A 22,261-nucleotide genomic window follows, 5' to 3' on the forward strand; every position below is an offset into this window, starting at 1 on the left:
ATGGTGGGCATTGCTTGAAGCTTTTTCCTATAAAATAAGCTGCAGGTAGCGCAGTGAGCTCTAGCGGTTTACTCTTGTAACTGTTTCCTCTAAATGTCTGCTCTTATTCCTCCCACCAGAATTTTCTAACGTTGGAAAGTTTTCTAAGGATCATTTTATAGATATGCATAGCAGTTACTTAGGGAAGGCAGTAGGGTGTCCTGAGTTCAAGACCTGTACAAAGCAATATTTTATGAAGTGCTTAAATACTGACTATATTATGTTTTATGCATCAGTTTCAAGCAAATTTAGAAGAGCAGAGCTTTATAAGTATATACATGTAGATGTCAAAAATGGTAAACCAATCAACAGACTGCTCAGCCAGATAGCTAAACACAAAAACACAGTATTTGATTAATTCTGTTTATTGCTTTGACGATATTAGGTATGTAAACGAAAAACGATTGCTGCCAGTTAATTTTGCAAAAGTTAATTTGTTTTTATACTGAATGCATTTTATCCTATAATATTTTAAACAAAAAAATAGTCAAAGATGCTTTAAGATTAACAAATTTGTTCACTGGTCAGTTAATTATTGGTTTTAATCAATTTGGCCATGAAAAACTATTAAAACCTGATGCAACCAGTTGGAGCACCTGGCACTCAAAGTGCCTGGTGATAAGTTCTGCATTTAGGTCACCTACCGAAAGGTTGCTTTGGTATCTTAGCCAAGCAGTAAGCCTCTTAGCAAACAAACTATAGCAGAGAGTAATTGCCTTTATACACTCATTTTATTATCTGAAGCGTTTCAATAACTACAGAATTTGAAGCGGTGAAGCGTGCATCGCTTGTAGGAGAATAACCTAGTCACATGTTTTCTGTAGCCGAGAGAGCCTGACCTACAATAGTGGAATCTTAGCAACTGACGCACAGATATGATTGCTAGTAGAGAATGAAGGTTAGTAGAGATGCATTAATCTTTTACAGCATCCATCCTTTTCTTCGTCTTGTTTTAGTCATTGCTATTTTGGATTTATGCTGAACTATCTTTCACTTTGTTATACAATGTTGCTATTTTATCGCTTGAATAAAGATGGTTGGCAGAGAGAACAAGTTGTTTTATAAGCTGGAGTTTTGAAATTTGAAAAACATGTACTCTAAAAGGTTCTCTGATTTCATCACCGCAATATAAAGTTGCTATTCAAACTAGTCATTTTAGCGTTGTATATCTGACAGCACTAATGTGCTTGTACTTTTAAAATGTTCGATATATTTTGATGGATGATCATGCGTTTACTTGCGCAAGGCTTCAAACTTTATTTGTTTTTTGGAATCTAAAGATATAGTATGATGCAGGTTTATATACAACCTAGGCTGTGACTCATCTCGCTCTCGAAAGACTCTCAAAGACCCGAAAGACTCACTCGTCTTTCCATCTGGCGAGTCATCGGGTTTAAGCTATCAGAACTGCACATCTCAGCTTGATAAGGATTCTTAAACCTGTAAGCTATCACGTGGTACAATTTAAAATGGAGACAAACCTTTCATACACCACCATGTACAACAACACCAATGAGCTCACTTCATTTGAGATTTTCTGTGGTTCAACAATGTGGGTAAGTGGTTCTTTTACTCTCATAGCATTTTTAAGCTTCAAGTTGCTTCTATTAAATTACTTTAGAAAGTCTTGGTAGCTTGATCCAGCTTTTCTTTGTTTTAAACTATAATGGTAAGGAATGTCTACCACAGGCAGATGCACTTCCTTTTTGGTACTAGTCTGTTTCAGTTTTTGATGAAATGCTTCTTCAAATGAATGCGTTCATGCAGCGTCTTCATCTTGCTACTTAATCTCATCTAGACATCTTCAGTTCGCTTAAGAGGTTGCCAATTTCTAGTTCTTGTCATTATTTAGTAAGGTATTTCATTGTTCTCAAGGCTTAAAAGATCGATATCATCATTGATTTGTCAACAAAAAGAAAATAGTGGGCTGGTGGATGTATGTTATCAGACAAGTTGTTACTATTGTCAATATAAAAGTCACGCCGCTCCAGCACTGTCTTTTAATGCATGCCATTTTATGTACTACCAGCATCATCATATTTTGTTTAAGTGTCACTTTTAATCAAGTTTTATAGTGGTTAGTTCTGATTAACTACAACTTTTTCCTACACAGCTAATTGGCTAGTAAATGAAAGACTAGGCTTGTCAGAGTGGCGTCCTCGCGGTGGCTTAAGTCCTGCCAAAGTGATTCATTTTTCACAGTCGTGCATTTGTTTCAGGTACAGATAAAACATAGTTATACAATCGTCATAGTTACATATCTGTCATAGTTATAGACCTGTCATAGGTAAACATCTGTTATAGTTAAATATATGTCATAGTTACTGACCTGTAACAGTTACATATCTTTCACAACTAAATATCTGTCATAGGTACAGACATAGGTTAAAATGTCATAGGTACAGACATTTTATAAGTACAGAAATTTTTCATGTACAGTAATACTTCAACTTACGAGTGCTCTAACGTACGAGAAACTTGAGATACGAGCCAGCTTTTAAGCAAGTTTTAGCACTAACATACGAGCAATGTTTGAGATACGAGCACGTGAGTCAGTTGCAAAGTATGCCGGAGGTGTTTTATGAGAACAGCATCACTCTGTATTTTTCAACTACTCAGGTTATACTTTTGTACCGTGTTTTCTGTGCGCAATTTTCAGTGCAGAACTATGTGAATTAAAAGTACGGTGCGTAGACCGAAAGTTTGCCAGTAAAATGAAAGATAATGGAAAGAAAAAGCAAATGATAACAATTGATATTAAACGGAAAATTATTGTAAAATATGCGAAATGTGTATGCGTGATTGATCTAGCTCAGCAATATGACAGAAATACATCTACAATTATCAAACCGAAGGGTTATTTTCAGGGCATTTAGTTTGCAAAAGGACTAACCATAATGCGTTTCTAAACGACGCAGCGATCTTCACGACTCCTGATGGAGAGACTGCTCAGGCATTGGAAAACATAAAAGATAAGCAATTGGCCGGTGACAGCGTAACTGAAACGATGTTTCAATAAAGGCGAAAAGGCCTATGTGAAAAGGCCGGTGCCATCTATAAAAATAGACTTTCGGACAAGTTGGCTAGTGGTCGTGCATTAACCCTTTGTGACGACACCAGTGTTCGTTCTAATCGCAACACGTTGAAAGAGCGACAAAGGCAAACGTCCTTAAATAGGTTTATCTTAAAACGGCCGGCTAGTCGTGAAAGCGAAAACAAAGGAAAAATTAGCTAACCAGCGAGAAACTTCCAATTATGAACGCCGAAGAAATTTTAATTACGAAAAATGAAAGTTTGCTTTTAGGTTTGCTTTTAAGTTTGTTTTTTAAGACTTTGATAAAATCCAAATTTATCAAATTTAACTGTTGTAATGCAGAATAACACTTATATCTCCCTCCCTGGCAAATGCTAGCGTTAGCTGCTACTGTGTGTATTTAATTTTACCTTTTTAATTAATCACATTTCCTTGCATTTTTTATTTGTTGCTTTTTGAAAGCATGTGGTAAATTAGGTCAATAACCATCATGCCTTTTTTGTTACAATATCTTGTTTTGAGTGTTTTATTTGCATTTTTTAGAGTATAGAAACCAATTAATATATATTTAATTGTTCTATATATAAATAAATTGCACCAACAAGCGAGTAAATTAACATACGAGCTCAGTCTAGGAACGCATTAAGTTCGTAAGTCGAAGTATGACTGTACAGAGTTCTAATAGTTACACATCGGTAATGCTTCAGATCAGATACAGTTAAGGCTGGTAAATTCTACCTATAAGACAATCGTTCCTTCAGCATCTATTGCTTATCATAAATAATGCATTTGAATCTCTGTACAAACCACTCTTTCATCCTAATCTTTATCCATGGCTTCAGATGGACAAACATGCGACTCTCTTATTATAGTTAATATCTATATGAATAACTTGTAAATTTATCTTTGAAAAGCTGTAATTTTCAAACAAGGGAGAGTTTATGTGCTCTGTGACTGAAGTTTACTTTTGCAGAGGTTTTGTGTAAATTTTATTTGACATACATGCTGGTCAGTTTTTATACGCCGACTGAATTTTAAGAATTTGTTTCATTATGCACACTAATGTCATGTTATTGCAATGGGTCAATATCAGATTTATGTGTCTTTATTACAACAAGTCTAAGTCCTAAAATTTTAGCTTTAGTAAATATCTCTAGCAAAGTTAAAAACTTGTAGCCTGAGTTGTTTACCTTCACTACAGTTGTTCATATCACTTCATAATAGCGGTGTCTATGGTATGGTTTTTTATCAGACATTGTAGAGCCCATTTGAGATGAAAAATAGCCGACATAGTGTGTTTTTTCAATTCTGGTCTCATCTGAGCATTTTAAATTGGAGAGTTTCAGTTCAGGCCGACAGCATCACAACTGTTTTACAGAAGACTAGATGTGGTAAGCAGTTGAGAAGTTAGATGTTTGTAAAGCACCCTAAAATTTGTGAGGCTATTATTTTAGCTGTTTAATATTTCACTAAACTTTGCTAAAACACTTTAATCAGAATTACTATGTATTTTTGTGACTGCTCACAAAAACTTTCAACACCAGGAAATCTGTCAAACACATCACAAGGAAAGATTTGCAAGTTTTCCCTATTTTTGCATCTTGGATACGCACGCACGCTTGTTTGCTATATGACAGTTTCTCATTTGATTGGCCAACTTGCCTATTTGTGATTTACGCATTATCAATAACATTACCATAAAAATGTGCTGTAGTATATTGAGCGTGTTTTTATCACCAAGCAACACTGAGTGTGACGCATGCAAAAAAAGATCTCACTTCGCGCACATCAAAAATCACAGTCATACAGCCTTGTGAGGTAACACCAAGTGGGGTGTACCTTAGCTCTAGAGTTTATAGAAATCCTTTTAACACTAAAATACCGGTTTGCATCAAATTCAAAATAGGAGTCTCCAGGAACCGAAACTAATTATCAAAAATAGCGATACTATTTATGCCATGAAAAGCAAGCTAGAGCGTATCGATAAAATTGAAAAATTTCATGTCAAAAAATCTTTGCAAACAAATGCGTACTCTTTGTATAAATCAGTGTCTGCTGTGAAACTAAAGCATATTGAGTCCAAGTGCCTGATCTCAACAGTACAGATAGCAATGTTTTCTCAGAGACCATTTTGAACTGTAAACCTAAAGGTGGCTCGTCTCTTGCTGTTTCTAATAGAAACAGCAAGAGACGATCTTGCTGTTTCTATTTGTTTCTATTGCTGTTTCTAATAGAAACAGCAATAGAAACTTTCTATTGGTTTGCTGAGGGACTGGTTAGTTACCCTATGTGTCTGAAATAGCTTCCAGTCCTATAGTAACAAGTGTAAAAGTGAAGGGAAGGCTTCTAATTGATGCTCCCATCTTTAAGGCTGGTTCACACGGTATAACCATAATTATGTCAGGATTGTCCTCTCGATGATTATTTGTTGACTATGTGCGCCATAAACCGATGACATCGCCAAGGCAGCACGGATATTTCGGGAAACATTGCTGGTCTCAAACTTTCTCGATGTTTCACCAAGCATACACAACAGTCTGTGTAATGTGCACTGCTTCGACGATGGTGCTCCGCTTTCGCGTTAATCTTCCAATTTTTTCTTCAAGATAGTTTTTACTAGACGAGTGTTTCATCATTTTAGTCCACGTATTGTATAATGAGAATTTTATGTCATGGACTATTCGCTGGGGCAAGTATGGATGCTTTTGTGATAGCGTGAACAATTTTATTACAAACGATCACTTATATATTGTGATTAGAGCTGATATCTTGCGATATAATGTGACAAAGCCTTTAGAAAAGTGCAGGCTGGAATAAATATGACAAACACCTTGTGGATATAGTAACAATACGCCTCCTCAATTTGCGTGTTCCATTCAGTGGCTCCAAATAATTATACAAGTGTCAGATAAAAAGGCATTCATTGGGCATAGGCTAGCGTTACAGCTGAGGCTTTGCACGATTATAAGTTTATACCCCGGCATTGCTTTTGAAATTAGGTTTTATTTATAATATCTTTTGATCTACATGTATGAGCAACAACTTTTCATGCTTCATAAACCACGGCGTAGTACATACATAGTGCTACAACTTTTTTTAGAAATGCTAATTTATTTTATTTGAAAAACTGATGAAAATGGAAGCAAATATGGGAAGCTATACACAATGCTTAGTAACATTTCAGCAGTATTTTAGCAGAGTTTTGTTTTTGCTCCAAGTAGAAAACACTTAAAATAAGTAGCAATATTTCATACATTTGAACTACATGTGGGCATACCGAATGGGCTCTCACTAAGAATAACATTAAAGATGAGCTTTCTTAAAATTCTAGTAGAACTTATCAAATCGTATCTGTATTTGTCAATCATTTTTGATTGTTTTTGATGCTTGAGGGATCTGACTGCTGGGATGTTTCTAGATTATTATCGATAATGCTTGAATATTAAAATGCTCCAGAAAAAAAATGTGCCAAAATGATGTCACTAGTTGCTATCGTTGCTAGAGTTGATATCAGCTATTGTGTTCAAGTTGCAGCATTACGCGTCTCTATTCTGTCGGTCTTTTTACAATTATAAACAATATAATCACATTTTCTTGAATATGAGCATTTTATCCGAGCTCAAGTTTTGTCGATTTTAATCTTAAAACATTTTGGAAATCAGATCACCTCAAAAATTAAAAAACAATCGCAAATGGTAGAAAATACCGATACTTTCTGATAAAATCTACTAAAATTTGATTTAAGTTCATCTTTAATTAATCTGTCATACAGCTAACTACTTGGATGAGTTTGAATTTATAAACCAGAATACTAGAGACCTAATATATCAAAGTATTTGAGCCACTTTGGTATGTTAGGTGATTAGTCATTAAGACTAGGTAAATTCTCGATGGAATAAGTCTACAGTACATAATGCGTTACGGTATGCATAATTATGACAGCACCCCCCCCCCCCCTGTTTGTTGTTGATTTAAAGATTTTCTCATCTCATATGTCAGCTTAGCTCCATGTGCATACATCATTTTGACACTTAAGGTTTACTCTTTCAACTGACTAAATAAAGTTTATCTAGTTAAATAAAAATCCTTGATCTTTGACTAGAACGAGTTACAATCTAAACTGAGCTCTAATTTCAAAATTCAGAGTAGGCCTAAATTTGTCAATCGACATATTTCGTAGTCTTGTTGTGCTTTGGAGAATGAAGGAAACGTTTGAGAAATTTAGCAACAACGACAAAATGTCTCAAAGCAAAGAGCTGGCCATAAATTTGGGCTCAAACCACTTCGAAATCATTTCAAAGTTTTTTACAACATGAGACATATATCTCAAGTTTGAATGGAAGCAGCAGAATTGAAATATATAGTTTCAATTGCATATTTGAATCTCTCACAAAGTTTTAATAAAAATTATATAAAGAGTTGCTTAGTTCTGGTGATTTTCGACACAGAAACCTTAAATAAAACAACATGTGTCGTAATGTTTAGGGTGCTGCCGTAATTTTGCACATCACCGCAGTTACTGTAAAGATTTATTTATGTTAGCAACTCAGTATTTGATTTCTAAATAATAAATTTTGTTTACTTTTTTACTGACACTACCTTTAAGACAATAACTAGCTATAAACTTTTGATGAACCTTCTTTCTCGCACAGCTGTTATACTAGGGTTGTTATATAAACGCCAGAATAAATCCTGCAGATTTGACGGTTTTATTTGGTGAGGGGTTTGAAGCAAACCCAAATCATATGTTTATTCATTTATGAAAGCGTGTTTATGTCATTGCGATCACGCTTGTTTGTTCAAAAATCATTGCTATAGGTTATCTTTAGGCAGCGACATCTTGATAAAAATAATTAGTTTTTAGACTAATAAATGTGGTTTTTAGACTGTTCGATATAGTAACATAGGCTGATATCAGACCAGTATCTAAGTACATGTTTGCAAGGCATCCCCCACTCTTATACACCTGTTGCACATTTATGGCATTATCAAGTAGCTATAAGTTTATGTTATTTGAATATTGGGACTCAAGTTTTAATAATCACCGTTGGCTTGTGCTGCCATCGAAATTCTAATATGTGCTAAATTTAGACTCCGTCTGTAAAGATCATGTGAGTGTCCCATGACTATTCTGTCAAACAATGTTGTAAATGCTAACAAAAGCCTAGTTTTACGAATTCGATTTTTTATTGTTACATGGAACACTGGGGTCACTCTATAGAACACAGCGTTGTTACACTGAATACCAAGATACCAAGAAGATGGCACAACAAACCAGTATCAAACACTTGAGGTTGTTACATGAAACACTCAAGGTTGTTACATGAAACGGTAAAGGTTGTTACAGGAAACATTGGTGTTGTTACATGAAACGCTGGATTTTGTTACATGGAACACTGGGGTTCTTACATGAAACACTCAAGGTTGTTACACGAAACACTTAAGGTTGTTACACGAAACACTTAAGGTTGTTACATGAATGACTGAAGGCTGTTACATACGTATAAAGTGAGGGCATGGAGGAACAAGCTGATGTTTACATGAACCTCTACGTCGAAGCAGCGTGCTCACTGTGAGCACAGCGGCTCTATATTTAATAATAGGCAAGTCATGTGATTGATAGAGAGCTATTATGGCCACAAATGTTCAGCGCTGCAAATTGTTAAGTGCGAGCTTGTTATCTAACACAATGAGATGGCATCATTACTTGCACTATTGCTTTCAATGACTTGGAGCCTGATCTTTCAATCAACATTGCAAACAAATCAAGGCACACACTCAATGACAAGATTATTTGATAATCTGAAGCACATTTTTTGCACTTCAATAAAATAAGATCAACAGCTACTGAGTTTGAAAAAAAAATTTATTTATATGTTAGAATCAAAACATGTACGAAGGGTTAATAATTTTGATCAGTTTGAGGGCTGACTTAAGAAATTAAAAAAGTAATAGTGTAGAATGAAGTAAGATCAGAATAAGTGATAAAACAAAGTTTGTTTTGCAAAAGAACAAAAGCTCACAACAATCAGCTCAACTCAACTTATTCAAAACGAACACTAAATATTTTACGTCATGCTTAATGTAATGCATAGCGTCAAGCCTGACCCTGTATATTGGAAGAGCAAGAAGTAATAATCGTCACATACACAGTCATGAAAAGTCTTCATAAGCAATCTAATAATTTCTAGTTTAGAGTACCTGGTTATTGCTGGACACCATTTTTCACAGTCAAACTAAATGAAAAACATTGTGTCTTATGCTATATCTTTTCTTTGAATACTTATTCAACATTTGTATATAAGCTTTACCGTCAGATGAAGCAAGAAATGTATACATTTGTTTGTGAATTTGAAAGGGTTCAAGGTTGCACAGTGTGTAACAAACTGTGAAAATAACAGCTGCAGGGTCTCCTTAACGTTTGTGACAGCTGCGTGACTAGGACCTTTGATTGATAATGGCAGGACTGCTGTCACAAAATATGCCTGAAACGCACCCCTCAGCCTTCTTTATATTTCCTTTTATGATGCTGTTTTAAGCAAAGTCATCAAAAACTCTTATGAGAAACTAATGTAACATTGAAAGTATTAAAAAGTTTTAGAAGCTGTCATAATAGTCATATTAATACTGATAATATATTGTTAATTACTGATAACATACTGTCATAATAATAAAAGTCATAATAGCCAATTTTATACAAAAACTCTGAAGAACAATTCTTGTACTCACTTTCATCCAGTACATGCTTTTATAGTTTCTAGCAACTAAGCTGTCGGGTGCGCTGTGAAGGATAGTCAGTTATATTACCTACACTGTACATGCAATTAGTTTATCAGGTTAGGTAATGAGTCTTGCTGTTTTTAAGCTTGGTTCCCATATCGATTTCGAGACCTCGGCGATAATCTTGCGCAGCAAAACGCTTGCGACGCTAGGCTTGGCGGCTTCTGTTCACATAAAGCTGCATCACTAATAACCGCATAGAAAAAGTTTGCTTGCCATGCTGTTTTGATGATACTGACCTTCACCTGTACAGAGCATTTTAGGAAGGTTTTGCCTGCGGCTCTTCACAAATTTTGAACAGCGCTAAACTCTTGCATTGAACGCCTGCAACTAACGGTGGTGCTCGGAGGTATCTGGCGTATAGGTTCACATTTCCCGCTGTTAGCCTGTGGTGCTGTCGTCGGTGCTTTGCAGCATATATGGGAACTGGGCTTTAAAGTGACAGTCTTCCATGCTTACAGTTGTGAGTTCAATTCCTGTACAATGGAATCTTTTTTCCAACCTTCAACCATGGCAGCGGATGGACAGGCATGACTTTTATTATAGTAAATACTAGTACTCAGGCCGTCCAGTGCACCGTGAGAAATCATCATGAGTCATAAGTATGTGCACAATTATTCTCAAGCGTTTGATGTTGTTAATTTGTGTAGTTGGTAGCAGGCTAGGCTAAGAAGCCTAATATCTGTGTTCGATTCTTGCGTGGTGCTATATTTTTTATAAACAGACAGATAGACATGATTCTTATTACAGCAAAAATTACCATTGTTTAGAACTCTTGGGTTTTCCCACTTTGTCAAACCTTCTCTTACTCATATAGCAGACGCATTCACCGGGCCTACTTTTTGGAAAGCTTCAATATACAGTTCTTAAGCAAGCGAGAATTTAAATCAACTCTTTTTTTAGTCAAAAGTACCAAAAATTAAAATAGATGGCTCGGAGTCAGCATTTAAAAGTTAAAATGTTACAATGGAATTCACAACCAAATAGCATTAAAACTTTACATTTTAGTTATCAAAGTTCTAAAACGCAACGCCTGAGGTTAAGCAGTCAGGTGGATCAGGCCACTGGATCAGGTGGTTCAGGTGGTTCAGGTCACTAAGCCTGGTCCAGAAAAGGCCTAAAACCATTAGTGACTTTTTTTTAAATTGAACCCCGCCGGCTGTAAACAGCAGGTTAAAATTGAAAGATTGTTTTAAGCCTTTGAGGTTTCAATAGCCCACGTTCACCAGTTTTATATTTATGTTTATTGAACCTGTCAAGAAACATTTGATATTAAATACCGAGTTATTCAGTATTAGTATACTGGGCTAAAGAGTAGCAAGTATTTCAGGTTTTTGTAAAATGCAAATCAGAAAAGTTTTATTTTTTACTTTTATTTCACTTCATTTTAATTTTTCACTTTTCATATCACGATTTGAATGAACAAGATTGCTGGTAGCAACTATACATTAAGATTTACAGTGAGCTTGCTGAGGTGAGGCAAGCTATGACGAGGGGCAGGGAGATGTTCTCAGTACTGCACTTGAGCAAAGTCAGCGCTTAAAATCTGAATGTCTGTGTTGTTAAGCGTTTTTCCACAATTTATTTACACATACTTTATGAGCGACATACCGCCATCACAATGGCAGATTTTTTTTCACTCTGAAGTCAGTATACTGTGAATACCTCCAATTTTTAGCTATACAGCCTCACTGCCAGGCAAATTACCTCAAGAACTGTCGAAGTGTTTGTCTATGATTTTTGCTCAATGATATTAAATCTCAGTCTAAAAGAAACTATTACAAATACTTTGCACAATTGTTTTAGTAAATATTAGTTTGCTTTTGCAGTGGCTTTACAAGCTGATAGCACTATTTTAATACTAATTGTTATTGTCTCATTTTGGGAATTACACTCGATATGCAAAAGGAAGATTTTGATATTAGCATTAAGCCTACTTGTTTATATGTAAATTCTTTCTAAAGTAACTAATAACATATGATACCAATTCAAAAAATTCAGAGCTCTGCTTTTGTTGTCTTTGGTTTTAACTGTTTAAAATACTGAAATATTCAGACTAAAAAATTAGGTTTAATGGAGACATCATCCCTTCAAAAGGTCAAATCAACTTTTTACAATACAAGGAGTAGAAACCTTTTTCGGAAAATGTATAACTCTAGTCTAGCTGTAATCTACAATAAGAGCTTGCCTTATAGTTGGTTTGATTTCCAAGTGCGCTATCAATAGCAAGCAGTCTCACTTCTCTTATTACCATGATGATTACCAGTTTGCTCCTGCAAGAGTAGGTAACTCTAGGAACTGGAGCTTAACATTTAGTTTTGGTAAGAGTTGTCTTCTCTATGAACAGCCCCTAATTGGCTAACCAAGAAGAGCAATTGTTCAAAGTATATCATACCTTCACTTTGTTAACAAATCGGGAGATACTTCCTTGTCTATCTACTCCCTTTCTATGAAACTACTAAGGGAAACATAAAACCGATATTGCCGCTGGTGCGAGATGCAGAATTAAATATGCACAACTTACAGAGTTAGCAAGTATGCATTTCCACTATGCTGGCTATCTCATTCACAGGTATTTTGATATCCAATAAGAATTAAAGGGTTAGGAATAAACAACAGTAAATAATGTAAATGTAAAGGCAAAGCAAGCATACAAGATTTGGTCTGGTGAACAATATATCTATACATTACATAGTTTATGTAAGATTGCTAATCAAGAAGAGTACTTAACAGGATTAAGCGGCATATAGCGTACATACACACACGTTGCTAATAGCGACCGACTTATGTAGAAATAGCAAAAATGTAGCAGCTATATAGCTTAGTATCAGAGCAGGTCTTAGTTTAGCAGTTTATAACATACATTCACGTGTTACTAGCTAGTAGTAAGCTGGTGATGCCTGGAACGTTTTTCATCTTCAATCGAAAAGTCTGCAGGTTGATGTCCAACAGGCTGGTCTTCAGGAACAAAATAGAGCTTGGAAACCAAATATTTGTAGCAAACTGGCAGAAAGCGCAAAGCATATTGTTGAAATTAATAGCTGGACTTGCCTGTTTTATTATTAAACACTGAACTGACTTGGCTGGAGCCAGCAAGAGAGCAATATAGCAGTATAACAGCTGTTTAAGCAAAAAGCAGAATAAGTAATGTAACAGTTATTTAAACTACAAACAATTGAAAGAGAAAAAGCACATGATTCAAATGAAAAGCACTGGCGGAAGGCATGATATATTCATGATATTTATGATATATTTGTGTGAAGTTTTGATGAAATGATATAAAAAATATGGGAAACGCGTATCTGCAGACTAACAGACAGACAGACAGACAATGTCTAAGTGGGATTTATTAAAATAGATTGTAAGCACTCAAATTCTGAAGATTTTTATGTACCGTGTCAATCTAATCCCCAAACGATCAACTGTCATCTGCAGAAATACTTCACTATTCCAATATAGCATGCTAAAAGCTAAATATAGTAGCTTCACGTTAGGCTTTTAAACACTAGCAAACAGTGGTGTGTAGCCAGAATGTGGTAGCTATCAGCAGTTTGTAAAAACTAGCAGTTTCATCCTGCTGAGCTGGATATTACATACCGCTTATTAGCCTAAACACATCGTGTAGTTGTTAGTCCTTGAAATAAAAGCTTTAGTTTCGCTTTGTTAGTTAAAATTCGGTTTAGCGATCAAAATACTACCTTTGCCGATGTAATCCTTTTTATAGCTTGGCCCATTATGACTGGTTTATGTGCTTAAATAAGCTAGTCTGTTTTGGCATGTATGCTAAGAAATAAAAAAGTTTTGCTCTTACAAAAACATTATTGCGTGTTAAAAACAAAACACTAAGCAATTTAAACACTCGTTTAGTTTTGAAAAATAGATCAACAGGCTTACATCATTACAGAAATAACTTACAGTATGTTTGGTATCTTTTCCAGAATGAAACTCTGTCATGGAATACAGTGAATGGAAGCATACCACAGTTCACTAAATGCTTTGAAGAAACAATCGCTAGCTGGGTACCATGTGGTTTTCTTTTGATCTGCTTGCCCTTCTACTTGTACTACCTCTCTACTCTAAAGGTTGACTACGTCCAGAAGCTCACAGCTCTCTCTGCAACTAAATCTGTAAGTATCAGATCTTACCCTTCGTCTTTGATGAGACTTACACAAAATTTTAGTAAATTTTATCAAAATGTATTAGTACTTTTTAATCATTTGTGATTGTTTTTGATGTTTGTGGTGATCTGAATGCCAGGATGTTTTAAAAAAAATAGACAAAGCTTGATCACAGTTAAAACGCTCAGAAGAAAAATGCATGCTGAAATGCCTGTCTCTTTAGTTATTGATATCGGCTATTGCGTTCAAGTTGCAGCGATATGCATGTCTAATCGGCCAGTTCCTTTAAAACTATAGATGAGATAATTATACTTTTGCTTGAATCTGACCAATTTTACTATAGCCACTGGTCTATCTTCATTTTTTCGTGACGTCATTCTATCGTTGCCTGCCATCTTTATGGACAACTTTTATTGTTAAAAACACGAAGTTTCTGCTATTAATTATTGCAAACAATCCTTTTGTTTGCAAATTTTTTATTTTAGTATCAAAACAACACTGAAAAATACTATTAATCAAGAGAATGACGATTGTTTTCTACAAAGATAGCGGCTTTTTCATGAACGAGCGCATGTGCAAACAGGGGGATGATGACAAAAAAACAATGGATTTAAAGCCACCGCTACAGGTTGGACAAAAAAATATTGCTTGGTATGGGATTCAAACTCATAATATGCAGCTTGGTAGCCTGCACGCTACCATCTGTACTAGTTCGTCAGTCCAGGCTTTTAGATTAGTTGTGCACACTCTTATTCTCTGTACTTTATCGTCTCACTTGACTCACTCTCGCAGCACACTAGACCTCAAAGGTACTAGTAAATATAGTAGCCATAAAATTAAAGTATAATTTAATATTAGGAATTTTGTTTTTGTTTTGTCAATGAAAGAGAGGTAAAAAGTGAGTGACTCTTACAATCTGCTGCACTGTTATGGAAAAATGTTTTGAATGCTTTTTTGGTTCATCATATATCTTTATGAACTGTTGTCAAAGTTAACATGTGCAATATTTTTAGATACTATCTTTGATTCTGTCAGCGGTATCGCTATTTGACCTTGGCCTGACTGTGGCCTTACGATTCTACAATGACGATATGACTTCCTTCAAGTACCTTCCAGATGCTTCTTATGTCTCGGCTGCGCTTGAATTTATTTCTATGGTAAACAATATATTGCAACAATGTCCTTGAAGTCAGTGAAACACACATGGGATAGATTTATGTTACTCTGCAATATTAGCTCGATCAAGCATGTTACTTGATACATTCACGGCTCCATGCTTGATGGAATGCCAAAGATGGGGTGGAAGTTGATGTCCATACAAAAGGCTTTTAATAGAGAAACGAGAAAGAAAATATCGCTTTCTTGGACAATATAAATTCACAAATTGGATGGCTTTCTATAAAGAAGGAAAGTGCAGTATTAAGCTTTCATGAATGCTCCCTATAAAAGTTTTGCAAAGTTGTAAAGAACTCAGGTTTTAAGCCCTAATGTTTTGCCTATTAATAAATAATATTTAGTCTTACTTGCAATGTAGAAGGCATATTTTAGATAATCGCTGCCGTGCTGACTCAGTGGTACAGACTGAAGGGAAAGTTCACAAGTGGAGTACTTTGGTGCTATTGGTTTCTTTGGCTGATTGGCTCATTCATTCCTTGTTACTCAGAAGTCGTTCACGCTATTGCGGTATGTACCGTCTCACAAAATACATAAGCTAATCATCAGTGTCATGATTATATATGTATCAGCACAAAGTAGATACTTTGGCTTCATTAGTTTGGTGCATTCAAATTGCAATTGAAGAAGTTTTTTGTCAAAAAACCATGGTTTTCTTAGCATTTATGAAACTCAACGAAGGCTGGGTTATAAGTTGTTGTGAAAAATATTTCACTATTATTTTCACTATTAGACTACCTCAGATGTTGATTTTGTTTTTACTTGAATACTTTAGTGTGTTAAGATGAAAAACAATTCAAACGTAGTCTGGTATTAACGTACTGTAGCAACCGAGAGCATCAACTCATGACTACACCAGTCATTCAAACTCAACATAGGCTAAGATTTGTAATAAATTCTGAAGCAAAAAATAAATGTCTTTTAAGACTTAGAAGTGAGCTGAGTGCGACTTTAGATTTTCTGTAATTAATAATGAGGCTTACATTGCTATTTAGAGTTGCAATCTATAGTCGCTATCTGTTGTCGCTATCTACTGTATCGCAACTAACTAAAGTCGCTATCTACTGTATAGTAGCAATCAATAGTTACTATCTAAAGTCGCTATTTATATTAGCTTAGCTATCTATAATAGCTATCTATAGTCGCTATCTATAGTTGTTATCCTAAGTCGACATCCATAGTGGTTATCTATAGTTGATGTCTGAAGTTGCTATCTATAGTTGCCATATAAAGTTGATATTTAAAGTTGGTATCCTAAGTTAATATTTAAAGTTGATATCTAAAGTTAATATCTAAAGTTGAAATCTAAAGCTGCCAGCTCTGTGTGACAGCTTATGACAGCTCAGTTGAGGTGCTTGTTTTATAATACTCTTAATTCTCCTCGTGGTCAAACAGAGTATTATCCTATAGAAGTGATTGTCAAGGTAAAGTCCAAATCTTTCACCTCTATTACTATTACCGGATATAGCAAATCAAAGCTGATAAGATTTTGCTTCCACCTTCCCTTTTTATTTAGTCACCTGCAGTTAGAGTAGTATATGTATCCGACCAATTCTATAAAGGGCACACCTATATTAAGAGTTAACTAAAAAGTACATTGCTTTTTAACCTACTGTATATAGGTAGAAACTCGTATATTGAACTGTTTGACCCGAATACTGTAGAACAACATGCTGCTAGTAATGTTTGGTTGTCCAGCCTCTGTTCAACTCATCTTCAATAAAAAGGCTGGCTCGAGTTTGCTACTAAGCCATTGTGTTATAATTTTCTAACTAATTATGTTGGTAATTCTAACAAACATGAACTCGTAGTTTTTATTTTAAGAGCATGCCATAGCGCATTGGCATCAATAGCATGCTATCCTTTACATGCAGCATGTTTTATGTTGTTGTTGTATTTTTCTTTGCCTCTTTTAACAAATAATAACATAATTACACCACAAGATTTATTCATCATGTTTGGCAATTACACTACAACTCTGCAATGTTCCCTCTGATCTCTGAGAAGCCATGAAGACTAAAAGTATTTTATAGTCAAAAGGATACATTCTTTCTGAATTTTTTTAAATAATTTTGTTTTGAAGTGTGAGAGCATTATTTGTTTTAGACTTATCACAAAACTGGTTTGAATTACAGCTGAGCAAGATCGAAGATCCTATCGAGTTTACTGCAAGAATCGTCTTCTTTATCTTATGTATTGTACAGCTCATTCTTGCTTCCATCTCTGATGCTGACCAAGAAACTCACCAAAAATATGCGGTAAGTATTTCCTTATTTTTTGGGAGACAACTTGCATCGTTCCTCTTCACTAAACCTATGACTAGGTAAGCAGATCAGAACAGACAGAAGCAATGTTTTTTGAAGTTTGATGATATCTTTAAAGCAAAAGAAGTAAACTGTACAATAAGTTCATAAGTGTCATTAATTTTAGAGCAGTTGTAACTTTGTGTTTTTTTAACTTAGTATCATCTGTGAAGAAATTTGTCTCAGGGTCATGTTATCAAGTTGGTTTTACTGGCATTTGAGCATTGTACATTTCTCTATCGCAAGGTAGACAGGCTGAAATTTTCCTCTTAGGTGTTTGAGTAAGTTGTCCACCCATACTTGCCAGCCTCCTAAGGTTATTACGATTTTTGGGTTTTCCAAAAAAGGCTATCATGGTTGCACCTGTGTTAAACTTCAGTGCTACCACAGCTCAGATCTTTTTACTTTTGCCTTCAATAATTACTGTTACTTGAGCTCTAGATTTGAGGACATGTCTGTTCAGTTTGACACAATTTTCATTTTTGCATCTCACCTGGTTGCGTTTAGACATTGGTATCTTTCTTTTGTCCTTTTTCAGCTATTGTAAATAGAAAGTTCTTTATTTTTCAGAACATCTGTCCAGAGCATACCGCATCCTTCTCTTCTTATCTAACATTTTCCTGGTTTTCACCAGTTATCTCTCTTGGTTATAAAAAAGATATCGAGCGAGATGACCTCTGGGACCTCGGGCCAAGTGTAAAGAGCAAAAATCATGTTCCAGCTTTTGAGGCAGACTGGAAACTCGCTGTTGAAAAATGGCGATATCAGTAAGTTTTGGATATTAATCCTATTTGTATATTTTAATCCCATAATTTAAAACTGTTAAAAACTGAAACAGTCACTAAAGGTAGAGTGGCTTGACAATTCAAAATTTATCACAAAAGTTATAAATCATGTGAGCGGGTGAAACAGAGACGCAAGTGCATGTCATAAGACAGTTAAACTACTAATTAAAGCATTTGAACTTTTCAACGTGATGTGCTATATTTGATCAAGTTTACAGCATTGAAAGTGTGTCAAAACATTGTAGTTTTATATGTGAAAGTAAAAATGCCAGTAAAAACTAAAAATAAAATATAAAGCGTAAAGAAATATACAAGTTAAGTTACTTTAAACTTCCCCAATTCTAAGTTATAGTAAGGTATGCTACATATCTCTATCACCATGACTACTTCCAAGTCAAGATACTTGTCAAGGACTACACTGCTATTAGAGTGTCTTTAAGCTAAATTGGAAAATAAAAAAATATTTTTATTTATTATTATTTTATGGGTTTAGATATTATGTGTAATCATATTTTGCATATTATATATAACTTCATTGGCAATAATTTTGTTTCAAACAAAAATGTTTTCCAGCTTATGCTACACAAGAATCATAAAATTTAAAAAAATTTAAATTTAAAAAAAGGGCCACAGTTAACCCCTAAAGGGTTTGAGATTTAGCGTTTAAAATAGATTTTTACATGTTTAAGTTTTGTTTTTTACATATTTTATATAAGGCAATTGTTTTCATATTTTGTTTAGTTGCCTTACTCGCTTTTAAAAGTTTATAGTCCTTGTTTTGGCTGTAGAACAAATTAAACAAATTACAGTGTGGTTTTGCAAGAATATCTGCTTTTTTTACTGAGTATCTAGTAGCATCATCAGTATTGCATCAGCCATATACCTCATGACTTTACAGTTTCTATATATGGGGATGTTTAAATTGTAATGTTGACCGTCATTTCAAATATTTAACTTTAATTGCTATATTAATAGGTAATATGTTTGTATTTCAGAAAGGAGAACAGTGAGCGATACACAAAGTTGAAAAAAGGTGAAGGAGAAACTGAGCCACTTATCGAACCACTAAGAGAAGTTAAGGAGCCATCTTTGTCGTTAGTTCGACTGATAATAAAGCATTATGGAGGAACCATACTGATTGTACGTAAGCATTCGCCTCTAGCATTTCCTGGTGATCTTTATAAAATTTGAAAGTTCTTTATATTTGTTCTGAAATACCTTTATGAAATTATGAAAAAGTAGTTTTGCTTTTAGGAGGTTGCTGCACAGGTTGTTCTGTAGCCCCATAATAAACAGCACTGTGAACCCTGCTGTAGAAACTATTGGGAACACGACTGTAGACACCATTGTGAGCACGACTGCAGACACTATTGTGAACACAACTGTAGACACTGCTGTGAACACGACTGTAGACACTGCTGTGAACACGACTGTGGACACTATTGTGAACACGGCTGTGAACACTATTGTGAACACGACTGTGGACACTATTTTGAACACTACTGCGGACACTATTGTGAACACGACTGTAGACACTATTGTGAACACGACTGTGAACACTATTGTGAACACGACTGTGGACACTATTGTGAACATGACTGTGAACACTATTGTGAACATGACTGTGGACACTATTTTGAACACTACTGCGGACACTATTGTGAACACGACTGTAGACACTGCTGTGAACACGACTGTAGAAACTATTGTAAACATTGTTAGTAAAACTGCTTTAGACACCATAATTATCAGGAGTTCAAACATTCTTCTAAATATTTTAGCATCATTTGTGTTTTAATAGTTGAGTTTTAGTTCAAGCACATTGGTGAGTCTTGGAAAATTGCAGTAAATTAAACTTATTTTTGTGGTTGTGAGTAGCGAAACGCCTTGATAATCAGTCTCGAATGTCTATTTTATGAACCAATATATAATAGACACACGCACTATTATAAAACCAGAGGCATTCATATTCTTTCATGATGAAAACATTGGCATGTTGCCTTAACAAGGCTCCCTATGCCGAACATCAGTACATTAAACTATCTGTCTGTGTAGCCACTCTTTGAAATAGCAGCTAGTGTAAGTTCTAGTTAATTTGCCATGTCTAAGCAGGTGCTTTGCTTTGTTAAAGAATGGCATAAACGCTGGTATGATGAAGAAACACTTCAAGTTAATTTCTCTCAGCTATTGGGTGTTGGGTGTCCCAGCCAGGGGTGTTGAGATCCAAATTTTCATGTGCTAAAATTAGACTGTTGAAATAAAATATTTGTACAGCATTGTCAACTCGGAGGTATCACAGCTACATATTATTTAACTTGTTGCGTTCAAACTTTATGTTCTATTACAGTCTGCTTGCTCACTTGCTGATATCTACTTGAGAGTATAGTAATGTTAGCAACAATTAATTTGTAGCAATTCTTTCAATTATTTCTCTTTCTTAAATGACTGCTTTAAATTCTTTGAGGTTTTTGCCGATTTTTGATATTTCAAGCATGAACAAGTCTCACTTGTGTTTGACACAAGAAATATGCAGATTGACTCACATTTTCTTGTACAGAACTGCTCGTGTTTTGAAAGAGAGTAAACTTCATAAATAGATTTAAAGTTATTATGAATGGTAGGTAATAAGCAGTGAACAAACACTGTAAACTTTATAATTGGCATGTTCCGACGACTCTAGATCTCTTGATGCAATTTTTACCAACATTTTCAGTTTAGTTTGATTTTTAAAGCGTTAGAAGCCTTTCAGATTAAATTTTAAACTTCTAAAAACCATAACTTTTAATAGAGTATCTGGCTTGCTTTATGTTTATAAGGTATTTGAATACTAGCCTTATTTTTAAACTAACAAAGAGGAGGTTTAGAAAAAAGATGCTCACGTGTTTCTGTCATGATTTATTTCAGGGGCTACTTTGCAAGTTTGTCTACGACTGTATGCAGTTTCTCTGTCCTCTTCTTCAAGGGTAAACACAATACACTAGGATTTAACTTTTTACTGTGACTTTTTTTATAAACACAGTTAATATTTTGCAATTTTAAGTGAAACTATGCTTTTTAGTACACGAGAACTGCGGTATCTGTGGCTTAATTTTGTGTAAAAATAAACTAGAACCAGAAGGTGAATTAGAATGTAATATGAATTTTGTTGATTTCTTCTTTTACCATCATTTGACTCTGAAAATATACTCTTTTGAACTTGTAGTGAACTGATGGCCTTCGTTAGCTCGAGAACTGGAGAGCTTGCAGCGGACTCGCCTATAGCACCCGTATGGCAAGGTTATGTTTTTACCCTGCTTCTATTTGCTGACCAAGTGGTCATGAGCTTCCTTTACCAGCAGCTCTGGTATCTCAACCTCGAAGTTGGCTTCAGAGTGAGAGCTTCGGTTATTTCCATGATTTATAAAAAGGTATGTGTTTATTGTCAGTATAACTCATCTGATTTTTTAATCAGTCAGCATTTTACAATTTTATTCCTTCAATTTAATATTATGACTATGTTGTTAGAAGTTTTCGTAGTGTATTACTATAGATATTATATTTCCTTTCAACTGACTTTTTGTATCTCAAGATTACTTGCATGTCTTAGATAAGCTGATGCGCTTGGGGTCCTTATGGGTCGCACAGAGTATTTGGCAGGCTATGGTTAGGCTTGGTTTTTTATTGGTGTCTGTTTTTGAGTGTCAACAGCAGTTAACATACAATTAAAATAAACTCTTTGTTATGTAAACTTGCAGCTTGACCCCTGTTCAGAGTGAATATTATGTTTAATATTATTCAGGCTTTGAGAATGAGTGCAGAAGCAAAACAGAAGTCAACAATTGGTGAGATTGTCAACTTGATGGCAGTAGATGGTCAGCGGATGCAGGATGTCTTCATGTATGTCTCTAAAACCTGTATATGAACGAGATTTTTAATACTTTATGACTTAGGCCTATCACTAATTTATTTTTGCACCCAGCTCATAGGATCAAAGATTATCTTGAAGCTAAAAAGTGAACATTGGTAAAAGTTACAAATTTCGAAAGTTGT

The 22,261-nt window shown here is 34.9% G+C and overlaps 1 protein-coding gene across 1 annotated transcript in view; it reads left to right on the plus strand.

Annotated features, from left to right (window-relative positions):
- Positions 1–1,503: 1,503 nt before the first annotated feature.
- LOC137406600 (multidrug resistance-associated protein 1-like) overlaps positions 1,504–22,261 on the plus strand; it is a 46,225-nt gene continuing 25,467 nt past the window's right edge. The window contains exons 1-10 of the mRNA XM_068093195.1: positions 1,504–1,595; positions 13,792–13,980; positions 14,985–15,128; positions 15,520–15,654; positions 17,280–17,402; positions 18,018–18,214; positions 19,228–19,372; positions 21,137–21,195; positions 21,435–21,639; positions 22,011–22,108. Of these exons, the coding sequence (XP_067949296.1) occupies positions 1,509–1,595; positions 13,792–13,980; positions 14,985–15,128; positions 15,520–15,654; positions 17,280–17,402; positions 18,018–18,214; positions 19,228–19,372; positions 21,137–21,195; positions 21,435–21,639; positions 22,011–22,108 (1,382 nt within the window). The 5' untranslated portion in view covers positions 1,504–1,508. The remainder of the gene's footprint in view (positions 1,596–13,791; positions 13,981–14,984; positions 15,129–15,519; positions 15,655–17,279; positions 17,403–18,017; positions 18,215–19,227; positions 19,373–21,136; positions 21,196–21,434; positions 21,640–22,010; positions 22,109–22,261) is intronic.

Source organism: Watersipora subatra, chromosome 10, assembly GCF_963576615.1.
Source record: "Watersipora subatra chromosome 10, tzWatSuba1.1, whole genome shotgun sequence".
Lineage (NCBI taxonomy): Eukaryota > Metazoa > Bryozoa > Gymnolaemata > Cheilostomatida > Watersiporidae > Watersipora > Watersipora subatra.